Source organism: Macrotis lagotis, chromosome 3 (assembly GCF_037893015.1).
Source record: "Macrotis lagotis isolate mMagLag1 chromosome 3, bilby.v1.9.chrom.fasta, whole genome shotgun sequence".
In the NCBI taxonomy this organism is placed as follows: domain Eukaryota; kingdom Metazoa; phylum Chordata; class Mammalia; order Peramelemorphia; family Peramelidae; genus Macrotis; species Macrotis lagotis.
The window spans coordinates 8,937,132-8,949,402 of record NC_133660.1 but is presented as its reverse complement, the minus strand read 5'-3'; the positions used below and the strand labels follow the sequence as shown (position 1 = coordinate 8,949,402).

General features: G+C 36.1%; 1 protein-coding gene across 2 annotated transcripts in view; it reads left to right on the top strand.

Annotated features, from left to right (window-relative positions):
• The first annotated feature begins 232 nt into the window (after window positions 1–232).
• Window positions 233–12,271, top strand: part of LOC141517256 (all-trans-retinol dehydrogenase [NAD(+)] ADH7-like) — a 31,386-nt gene continuing 19,347 nt past the window's right edge. Inside the window, exons 1-2 of one of the 2 annotated variants that reach the window (XM_074228088.1) lie at window positions 235–349; window positions 8,076–8,177. In XM_074228088.1, coding sequence (XP_074084189.1) covers window positions 260–349; window positions 8,076–8,177 — 192 coding nt within the window. In that variant the 5' untranslated portion in view covers window positions 235–259. Of the gene's footprint in view, window positions 350–8,075; window positions 8,178–12,271 lie in introns of both variants that reach the window. The other variant, XM_074228089.1, reaches the window with a different exon arrangement.

Below are 12,271 nucleotides of genomic sequence, written 5' to 3'. Positions count from 1 at the left end.
TGATGAAGAAATGTCTAGAATTAGAATTTACTAGGATATGATCTGAACGGTTTTGGCAACATACAGCTGCAAAATAAAAAAGATGCTTACATCACTACACTGTTATTTGATTATGCCCTCAGTTCCCTTATATGCATCTCATGGTTGCTGGCTGTCTTTTACATTGCAAATGGGTGGAACCAAGTAGTGAGAAGGAATGTTTAAAGGATCTGAGTCATGTTCTTTGACATTGCTTTGAATAGAAAAATTATTTAATGGTATGCTGCTTAGCACAAGGCAGTCTAGACCTCAGTCAGAAAACTTCAGTCTACTGAACCAAGAGAGAAGCAATATGAGCACTTCAGGAAAAGTAAGAAAAGTATTTCTTTATTTTCATCATCAACTAATGAGATGGGTAACTGCAATTTTTTAATGTGTTAGTTATTAATTCAGAAAAGTAAACTTTCAGGAGAAAAGAGGTCTATCTAGACAGGAATGTACTTAGCAAAAATGTTAGGTAGAATATTTCATTGCTTCAGGATGAAAATGGGAACTATGTACACAATGAAGAAGGAGGTCCTAATGGCAGTACTTTGCTAGTAACTAAAGGAATATGGTTTATGATATTTTTTTACTAGAAGATTAGCAACTTCTGTTTTGAGTCACACTTTATCGATGAGATGCAAAAGATAAAAACGGAAAAAGGTTTTGTGTTAGAACTCAAGTTCTTTGTGTTAGAACCTGCAAGAGCAGCAAAACACTGAGCCTGCCAATGAGGTTATCTAAGGATGTGATTTTTATCAATTATTCTGTGAGTTGATGAGAGATAAAGATATCTCTTTTTAAAGACTTGTTTAGATGAATAAAACATTACCTGAGCATGTGAATAGAGAAGAGGTTGCTAATCCAGCTAGAGGCTATGTTTTGGGGAAGCCTTTGTCAGTCTAGTGAAACCTTCTCAGAATCATATGAATTGCATAACATACATAATTGTATAATATAACATTAAATAGAATAGCAAAGAAAGGCAGGAAATTGAAATACACTCATTTATATGTATTAATCACAGACCTCAGGTTAAGAATCTTTGATTGTTTTAGTTCACAAAACTTTCCTAGATGTTAGAAGTAATTCTCACAACCATGTAAAACAAGTACAGAAAGTTCTATTGACCTTACTTTACCAGTGAGGAAACTGAAGATGAAAATGGTCTAAAATCAATTAGCTAGTAAGTGGACTCAATCTAATGGGCTTTTTTTTTTAAAGAATCCAAGTTCTCTCTTCTTACCACCTTCCCAAACAGTGTAAGTACAAGAAATCAGCAAAAGGAACTTAAAGTCACATTAAATACTAGATATCTTTGGTTGTTTAGCCACTTTAGTCATATCCAACTCTGTGAAGTTATTTGATGTTTCTTGGCAGAGAAAGTAAAGGGGTGTGTCATTTCCTACTGTCTGAGGCTAGATTTGAACTCAGGTTCTCCTAACTCCAGAACTATCACTCTATTCACTATTCCACCTTGTTGATTGGATCCTTTTTAAAAAGAAGTGGGGATGGGGTGACTAGGTGGCACAGTGGATAGTGCACCGGCCCTGGAGTCAGGAGTGCCTGAGTTCAAATCCGGTCTCAGATACTTGATAATTACCTAGCTGTGTGGCCTTGGGCAAGCCGCTTAACCCCATTGCCTTGCAAAAAAGCAAAAAAAACAAAACAAAAAAACAACAACAAAAAAAAGAAGTGGGGAGAGGAGGAAGGAGAGGGAGGAAGATAAAACAAGAGGGCAGAGAGAGGGCAGGAAGTTGCCCAGATTCTTCTCAGTTTCCTTCTGAGATGTTCAATCAAGCCTCTAAAAGAATTCTGGAGCAACCCAATCCATAAAAACAAAGGAACAGATAAACAAAAAAACCAGAGTGAAACAATTTTCCAGCCCAAAATAACTTAGAAGACTTCATGTCAGGGCAGCTACTTCCTGCCTTAAGAAATATTTCTGTGGATCCTCTGTCTTCCTGACTTTTCCACTCTTTTACCAGATAACAATAAAACACTAACCCTGAAAATGCATTCAGATCTAAACTGGATATTTGATTACCCCTGTATTTCCTGTCTATACTCCTTCGATCTTTTAGAAATTTCCCCTATTGTCACTCTAGATTTTGGAGGGTTGGTTTGCTTTTGTAGCTCAGATATGCCTAGTAGTTGTCTTCTCTGGAGAAATCTGACCCTGAGGGACACTAAAATTAAAGGCTCCATATCCTCTAATATAGGTCCATTTGTTCCTTTTATCTTTTTTTTTTTAAAAAAAATTATTTATTTATTTTTATGCAACAAAATAAACATTTCCATAACATTATTAATAAAATGATGATTGCACATGAAACTATAAATCTTTTATGTATAACTTGCTATTTATTTTAAATATATAACAAAATTATCATATGAATTTTTTTCTTTCTTTTTTTCCCCCCTCTGCCCCCAACCTTAGACAAGGTTACCATTAAACGCAAATAGGTGGATGAGTGTGTAATTGTAAGTATAGATATGAATATGTATGTATATATGCATATGTGAAATTACTTTATACATATTTCTATTCACCATTTCTTTCTCTGGATGCAAATGGAGTCTTTCTTCTTATCTCCTTTACAGTTAATTTAGATATTTAAAAGAGTAAAAATCATTTATTTCCTCAAAGTCCTTCTTAAAACAATTTTGCTGTTACCGTAGACAATTTTCTCTTGGTTTACAAGCCAATTCCCAATTGATAAATGGGTAAAAGGTATGAACAGGCAGCTTTCCAGTAAAGAAATCAAAACTATGGAGAGTCATGCGAAAAAATGCTGCATTAGTTCCCTATCCTTGACTTCCAGAAATTCATTATCCCTTAACCACTCAGTACAAACTGTTGCTATAGATACCATATTTCTATAATGGGCAGAAATAAGTTGCAACGAGAACAGACTGAAGAAAATGTGAGAAGTCTTTATTTAAATGGATCAAGAGACAGAATTGGGAGGGAAAAAAAAGATGAGGGTAAGGATTAGAAATTCAGTATCAGTCATCCCAGAACCTCCAGGGCTTGCTGCACAAGACATTGATGGTGTCTATCTACTATGAGCCAGTTTCAAGTGATTGAATGTTTGGTTCAATGCAGCATGCTATCATTATTTCCCCTAAGTACCTCTTCCTATATTCCATGATGCCTTGGTAAAAAATGTATGGTAAAGGGACAACTAGGTGGTGCAGTGGATAGAGCAGCAGCCCTGGAGTCAGGTCAAATCTGGTCTCAGACACTTAATGATTATCTAGAGCTGCAACCTTGAGCAAGTCACTTAACCTCATTGCCCTAAATAAAAATGAAAAAAAAAAATGGAAAAATAATCTATGGTAGAATTCCCACCTGAGTTTTGAAATACTCCTACCTCTCAGATATCTTGTTGGCAGTATTCTAGTAACAATGTTGTCATTCATGCTTCTGCCCACAGAAGTCCCAAAAAGAGCACCCCACCTAAATCATCCAACATTACAAAGGACTTCAGGATTCCAAAAAATCTATCACCACTGTGATCAAAAATCCTGGTGCTAGGTAGGAGGCAAAAAAGCTAATTGAATATATTCACTCAGATAAGATAATGATAAATAATATTTGCATTTTTAAAAATTTAACTACTATTCTATTTTTCCTCAAGTACATGTAAAAACAATTTTAACTTTCAATTTTAAAACTTAGTTTTAAATTCTTACTTCTTTCCTCCCCACCTCCCTCAGTGAAAAGACAAACAATTTGATATATGTTATAGTAGTCATGCTCAACATATTTCCATAGTCATGTTGTGAAAGAAAACAGATGAAAACTAAAAACTCAAGAAAAATAAAGTAAAAAATATACTTCATTCTATATTCAGATATCATTACTTCTTTCTCTGGGGATGGATAGCATTTTTCATGATAAGTTCTTCAGAGTTGTCTTGGATCATTGTGTTGCTGAGAATAGCTGTCATTCACAGCTGATCATCTTACAACATTGCTTTTATTTGTCCATTTCATATTACATCAGCTTTCTTAAGTCTTTCCAAGTTTTTCTGGGAGCATCCTGCTCCTTCTTTCTTTTTTTTTTAATTTTTATTAAAGATATTATTTGAGTTTTACAGTTTTCCCCCAATCTTGCTTCCCTCCCCCCACCCCCACCCCACAGATAGCACTCCATCAGTCTTTACTTTGTTTTCATGTTGTACCTCGATCCAAATTGGGTGTGATGAGAGAGAAATCATATCCTTAAAGAGAACAGAATTCTCAGAGGTAACCAGATCAAACCATAAGACATCTGGGGGGTTTTTTCCGAATTAAAGGGAATAGTCCTTGTACTTTGTTCAAACTCCACAGCTCCTTATCTGGATACAGATGGTACTCTCCTTTGCAGACAGCCCAAAATTGTTCCCAATTGTTGCGCTGATGGAATGCTGCTCCTTATTTCTTATAGCACAATAGTTACTGTGGACGGAATACTTTGCATGACAATCACATAGCACAATTTGTTCCATCATTCCTCAATTGATGAACTTTCTCCCAATTTCCAGTTTTTTACCACCAGAAAAGAGTTGTTATAAATATTTCCAAACACAAAGGCCCTTTTGCCTTTTTTTTCTCTTGTGGTGGCACTGATAAGTCAAAGGGTATGCACAGTTTCATAGCCCTTTGGGCATAGGCCCAAATTGCTCTAAAGAATGGTTGAATCAGGTCACAACTCCACCAATATGGCATTAATGTCTCATTTTTCCCACATCCCCTCCAATATTTATCATTCTCCTTTTCTCTTCTAATAATCAATCTAATAATCATAAAGTGGTATCTCATAATTGGCTCTATTTGCATTCCTTCAACCAATTAGTGATTTAGAGCATATTTTCCTTTGGCCATAGACAGCTTTGATTATCTGAAAAATCTTCATATCTCTTGATCATGTATCAATGAGGGAATGACTCCTATTTTTTATAAAATTGACTCAATTCTCTTTATATTTGAGAAAAATTACCTTTATCAGAGAAACTTGCTTCAAAATTTTTCACAATTATGATTATTAAATGTATTTCCCACCATTGAATTTCTTCCCCCTTCTTGATTCTATTCTCTCTATCCTTTTACCCTATCCCTCCTCAAAAGTCAAATATTGCTTCTGACTACTGTTTCCCTCAATTTGTCCTCCTATCTACCACACATACCCCTTCTCTTATGTCCTTCCCCTCCTACTTCCCCATAGGTGAAGATAGGTATCTCTACCCACTGGAGTGTGTATGTTATTACCTCTTTCAACCAACTGTTTTGAAAATAATTGATTGGGACAGTAAAGTGACACAAAGGATAGGAGCACTGACCCTGGAGTTAGGAGGACCTGAGTTCAAATCTGACCTCAGACATTCAATAATTACCTAGCTGGGTGACCGTGGGCAAGTCACTTTTGCCTCAAAAACCAAAAAAGTAAAGTAGGATATTTAAAAATAAGTAGTTGACTCACTCCCTCTCCACTTCCCACATCATCCTCTCCACTGTAAAAGTCTTCTTGCCTTTATTTTATGAAATAATTTACTCCATTCTATCCCTCCCTTTCCCTACCTCCCAGTGTATTTCTCTTTCTCACACCTTAATTTTATTTTTTTAGATTTCATCCCTTCCTATTCAAATCACACTTATGCCCTCTGTCTATATATACTCCTAACTTCCTTAAGGAGGGAGTTTTTTTATGAGTTACATATATCAATGAAGATAGTTTAATTTTATTAAGTCCCTCATGATTTTCCTTTCCTTTTTAATGCTTCTCTTGAGTCTCTCATTTGAAAGTCAGATTTTCTATTCAGTTCTGAGCTTTTCATCAAGAATGCTTAAAAGAACTTATTTCACTGAATGTCCTTTCACTTTCCCCTTGAACCCTTGTCCCCCCACCCACCCTAGGATTATACTCAGTTTTGCTGGGTAGCCAATTTTTGGTTGTAATTCTAAAATACTAAATCTTGTGTTATCCTGAATGTAGTTCCACAGTACTTGAGTTGTTTCTTTCTGGTTTCTTGCAGTATTCTCTCATTGACCTGGGAGCTCTTAATTTGATGATATTATTCCTGGGAGTTTTCATCTTGCAGTCTCTTTCAGGATGTGATCAGTGGATTCTTTCAATTCCTATTTTACTCTCTGGTTTAAAAGTATCAGGGCAGTCTTCTTTGATAATTTCTTTCAAGATGATGTCTAGGCTCTTTTTTTTGATCATGGCTTTCTAGTAGTCCAAAATATTTTAAACCATCTCTCCTAAATCTTTTTTGCCAGATCAATTTTTTTCCAATGACATATTTCATATTGTCTTCTATTTTTCATTCTTTTGGTTTTGCTTTATTTCTTCTTAATTTATCATAAAACTTTTAGCTTTTATTTGTTCAATTCTAATTTTTAAGGAATTATTTTCTTCAGTAAGTTTTTGTAACTCCTTATCCATTTGGCCAAGCAGTTTTTTTAAATTCTTTTTTTTATTTCTTTAGTCACTTTTGTGTCTTTTTTTTTTCATTTGGCCAATTCTGCTTTTCAATACATTTTTCTCCTCACTGGTTTTCTGTACCTCTTTTACCATTTGGCCTATTCTGTTTTTTTTAAATGTAATTTTCTTCACTATTTTTTAAATTTCCTTTACCAAGTTGCTAATTTGTTTTTCAAGACTTTCTTGCATCACTTTCTTCCACCTCACTTGCTTTATTTTCCCACTCATTTTTGAGCTATTCATTGACCTGACAGCAATTTATATTTTCTTGGAGATTTTGAATGTGGAAACCTTGACTTTGTTTTCTTTTCTGAGTGTGTGTTTTGATTTTCCTTGTCAACTTAATAATTTTCTATGGTCACAATTTTTTCTATTGTTTGCTCATTTTTTCCAGTCTATTTCTTGACTTTTAACTCTTTGATAAAGTGAGTCTCTGATTGCAGGGTAGAGAGTACATCGTCCCAAATCTCAGAATTTTTGTGTAACTATTTTCAGAGATACTTCTAAGGAGTTGTAAGTTTTCAGCTCTTTCAAGTTAGTGTGAGGTTAGGAGAGGTGTGTTTACCTGCACTCTGTTCTATGAGTGACCACAAACATTGGTATACTAATATTCCCTTCATTCTTGGATTGCCACCCAAAACTAAAATTCAGATCAGAGTAAGGGCAAAGCAGCAGAGTCCTGCCTCAGTGCTAGCAAGGCTGTCCCTGTAATCACCTTCCAACCCCCTTACCTTCTGTGGATTGAGAGTTCTGGAAGCAGCTACTACATCTACCGATTCAATGATTCCTGAGGTTGGTTCCTGGTTTGTTGGGGCTGGGTCTTTGCTGGGTTGGGACTATGCTAGACAGCTTGCACTGGACTGTGCTTCATTCTCACTTAACCTTTTAAATTATCTTTGACTGCCAAATCTTTTCACCTCATCCTTTTGAAAATTCTTCTGCTCCAGGAATTATTATAGACCATTGAATACAGCTATTTGGAGGGTTTTGGGGGAGAGCTCAGGTCAATTGCTGCTTTTTCTCTAACCTGTCCAGTATTTGCATTTTTAAAAAAGTGTCCCCCTTATCCAAAAGAATTTCTAATTGAAATCTTTCCATTTTTTTGCCACCACTAAAAAGGGCTGCTATGAATATTTTTGTACAAGTGATGTCTAACTGAAATCTAATTGAAATAATGTATCATACCTCAGGCAGTATGATACAATAAAGAAGGAATCATCTGGTAAATCAACCTCCCTGGGAGTCAGCTCCCAAGTTCAGTTTTCTCAAGATATTTCTAATTTGCAATCTATTTACTTCACTTTTAGATCCATAAGTTCCTTTAATACTGCAAGTTTTTTTTTCTTTTCTCCAAATCACTCTCATTCTAGTGTCCTCAACCTCCTGGGACACAGTTATTTCTCCAAAGGAAGTAATTTTACTATTTTAAATTTGTAAATGTGTGGAAAAATTCTGGGCTCGGAAGAGCATTAGCTCAACAGTTCACCCTGATAGAATGATCCTTGCATTGAATTTTCCCAGGCTCGCATTATTCAGGGGTTGTGGGTAGGTATGTCATGTGAATATATTCTTGTTTTTCTAGGTGATTAAATGCAAAGCTGCTGTGTTGTGGGGCCTGAACCAACCCCTTTCCATTGAGGAAATAGAAGTTGCCCCACCAAAAGCCCATGAAGTTCGAGTCAAGGTACCAAAATTCATAATTCTTAATTCCTTTAGGAGAAGGTCTGAGTTTCCTTGGTATAAGGCACTGCCAAAGAAGAAATTCCCTCCAGCAATGAATTTGGAACCAATATGCTTGGGACTGTCCCACTAGCACAGCTAACCCAAGTACAACAGAAGGACTGAATTTCATTCGGAGCTCAAGAGTAGGTTAACAGTTCTGAGTCTTGTTCTTTCTCGAATGGTATTAGATCCATAATCTGCCTCAATTGTAACTGTCAGTGTAACTATCAATATACTATTCCAGGTTCTTCTCAGTTATTCCTTTTCTGACAGTTTTCTTAGACAAATCTATGGTATCATCACCCCCACAAAGAACTTAGGGTCTTATGTCTAGAAGTTCATGAGCAAGATAATCTGAAAATCACCTGTCAGTAGATGCTTCTAATGTTGTAGCATCTTGAAGCATCTTACTCAGAGGACTATAAAGAGTAAGATTTTCTAACCTAGAAATTCTATGCCAACTGAATTTTGTGTCATTTTCTAATTTTACAATGTTCATCTTTGGACTTCTGACTTCTCATCTAGTGTTCTCCCTCTCTCTACTTTTCTTCTCTAGTCTCACTCTGTAATTCTCTCTCTCTCTCTCTCTCTCTCTCTCTCTCTCTCTCTCTCTCTCTGTGTGTGTGTGTGTGTGTGTGTGTGTGTGTGTGTGTGTGTGTGTGTGTGTCTGACTGTTTCTGTCTCTGGCTCTCTTTCCCTCCTTCCCTTTCTTCTCTCTCCTCCCCTCTTTCTCTCACTTTCCTTCCTCTCCCTCTCTCATAACCTTCTCTCTCTAATTTCTCTCTGTGTCTCTCTGTCCCTCTCATGTCTTTCTCTTTCTTCTAATTCTTTCTTTTTTTCTCTAGTTTTCTCTTTTCCCCCCTCACATCAATTTCTCTTTCCATTAATTCAGTTTTTCCTTTCTCTTTGAAATTTTCTTACTTCAATTTCTCCCTGTTCCTGTATGTTCTCATTCTCTCTCCTATTTCTCTCTTTATCTGTAAAGCATCTCTCTCCATGTCCTTCCTTTATCTTTTCCTCTTTCCCTTTGTCCTTTTCTTTTTTTCTCCATTTCTGTCCCTCTGCTTCTCTCTGACTGTCTTAAGAGACAGAGAACTCTTTTAGCATATCTGATATATAAAAAGAGTTTTATTTTTGTTTATTGATAGGTTTACTGCATACAAACATACATACCCATGCATGCATGCATGCAAACCTCTTGGACAGACATAGAAAATGCATAAGTTGATCCCAGAACAAGATGATCCCAGGAGGAAGAAAGCAGGTTTAATTGCTTTGAAGAACTTGAAAATTTTCTTTACCAATCAAATATACTATAAATATACTAAAAATATACTTTACCAATCTAAAACTTCTCCTGAAAAAGACAATCTTTTATTTTTTTAATTTAATTAATTTTTTTTACCCCAGCTACATGCAAAAGCAAGTTTCAACATTTATTTCCAAAATATGATGTTCTAAATGCTCTCTCTTCCTCCCACCCCCTCCCTCCATTGAGAAAGCAAGCTATTTGGTGTAGGTTAAAAATGTATAGCTATGAAGCACATTACTACAATAGTCATATTGTAAAAGTAAACATAATCCCCACCCCCACAAAGAAAGAGAAACCTCAAGGGAAAAAAAAGTCAGAGGGAAAAAAAAGTGTGCTTCAGCCTGTATTCAGACACCATCAGCTTTGTCTTTGGAATAAATAGCATTCTTTAATCATAAGTCCAACACAGAAATTGCTTCAATATTTTTTCCCATAGTTGCTATTGCTAGGTGTATTTCCCTCCATCCTATTTCCCCCCAACTCCTTTTATTCTATTCTCTCTCTCTCCTTTCACCCTTTCCCCCTCAAAAATATGTTGTATTTGACTACCCTCTCCCACAATCTTCCCTCTCCTCTATCATCTATATACCCCTCCCCTTATCCCCTTTCTCCCATCCTTTTGCTCCCCTGGGGTAAGATAGGTTTCCACACTCTGTTGAGTGTGTATGTTATTTCTTCTCTGAGTCACTTCTCATGAGAGTAAAGCTTCTCACTCCCCCCCACCTTCCCTGTTCTTCCACTCCATTGTCTCTTTTATGTGAAGTACTTAGCCCATTCTACCTCTCCTTTCCTTTCTCATCCCTTAGCTTCATCTTTTTAATTTATTTTACTTTCATATTCAACTCCTTCCTGTTCCTTGTCTATATATGCTCCTTCTAACAACTCTAATTGATGTGAGTTATCAGTATCATCTTCCTATGCAGGAATACATGTAGTTCAACATCATTAAAGCCCTCAGAATTTACCCCATACTTGAAAATCAGACTTTCTGTTCATCTCTGGTCATCTCATGAGGAAAGTTTGAAAGTCCTCTATTTCATTGAATTTCCACCTTTTCCCCTGAAAGAATATGTTCAGTTTTGCTGGGTAGTTGATTCTATTTTGTTTTGTTTGTAAGGCAATGAGGTTAAGTGACTTGCCTAAGGTCACACAGCTAGGTAATTATTAAGTGTCTGAGGTTGGATTTGAACTCAGGCCCTCCTGACTTCAGGGCTGGTGCTCTATCCACTGCACCACCTAGCCACTCCTGAGTAGTTGATTCTGAGTTGTAATTCAAGCTCTTTTGCCTTCTGGAATATTATATTCCAAGCTCTATGAACTCTTAATGTAGATACTGCTAAATCATGTATTATCCTGACTGTAGAGCCATGGTATTTGAATTGTTTCTTTCTGGCTGCTTGTAATATTTTCTCCTAGAAAACTGGCTTAATTTGAAATTTGGCTATAAAATTCTTGGGAATTTTCATTTTTGGATCTCTTTCAGGAGGTGATCAGCAGATTCCCTCAATTTCTACTTTACCCTCTTCTTGTAAGCTATCAGGGCAATTTTCTGTGATTAATTATTGAAAAATGAAGTATAGCCTCTTTTCCTGATCATGACTTTCAGGTAGTCTAATCTATCTATCTATCTCTATCTCTATATCTATATCATCTATATCTATCTATCTATAGATAGATAGATAGATAGATAGATAGATAGATAGATATTGCAAGGCAATGAGGTTAAATGACTTACCCAGGGTCATAACTAAGTAAGTATTAAGTATCTGAGAGCAGATTTGAACTCAGGTCCTCCTGACTCCAGGGCCAGTGCTCTATCCACTGAGCCACCCAGCTGCCCCAGTCCAATAATTTTTAAATTACCTCTCCTGGATCTGTTTTCCAGGTCAGTTGTTTTTCCAATGAGATATTTCACTTTCTTTTCTAGTTTTTCACTCTTTGGTTTTGTTTTATTGTTTCTTGATTTCTCACAGTCATGCATTTCCCTCAGCTCCATTCTACATTTTAAGAAATTATTTTCTTCAGAGAGCTTTTTTTAATCTCCTTTCCCATTCAACCAATTTTGCTTTTTTAGAAAATGTTATTTATTGAAAGAAATGGGCTTAAGTGACTTGCCCAAGTTCACACAGCTAGGCAATTATTAAGTGTCTGAGGCCAGATTTGAACTAAGATCCTCCTGACTCCAGATTCAGTGCACTATCTACTCTGTCCCTTAAATGCCCCTCAATTTTGCTTTTTAAGACATTCTTCTCTGTGGCTTTTTGGACTGCTTTTTCCATTTGACCTAAACTGGTGTTTATGATGTTATTTTCTTTAGTATTTTTTTAATATCTCCGTCACTAAGCTGCTGACTTGGTTTTCATGATTTTCCCATATCGCCCTCATTTCTCTTCTTATTTTTTCCTCTACCTCCCTTCCTTGATTTTCAAAATCTTTTTGGCCTTTTCGTATCCTGAGACCAATTCATATTTTTCTTAGAAACTTTGGATATAGAAGCTTTGACTTCATCAACTTCTGAGTGTGTGCGTTTTGATCCTTCAAGGGACCAAAGTAATTGTCTGTGGTCAGATTTTTTTTTCTTCTGTTGTTTGCTCATTTCCTCAGCATAGCCTATGATTGATTTTAACTTTTTTTTTTGTTAAAGCAGGGCTCTGCTTCCAGGGGAGAGGACACACTTCCAAAGCTTTTGAGGATTTTTTCAGCTGTTTTCAGGGACCTCAATTTTTTCAAGGTTTTTTGAGAGG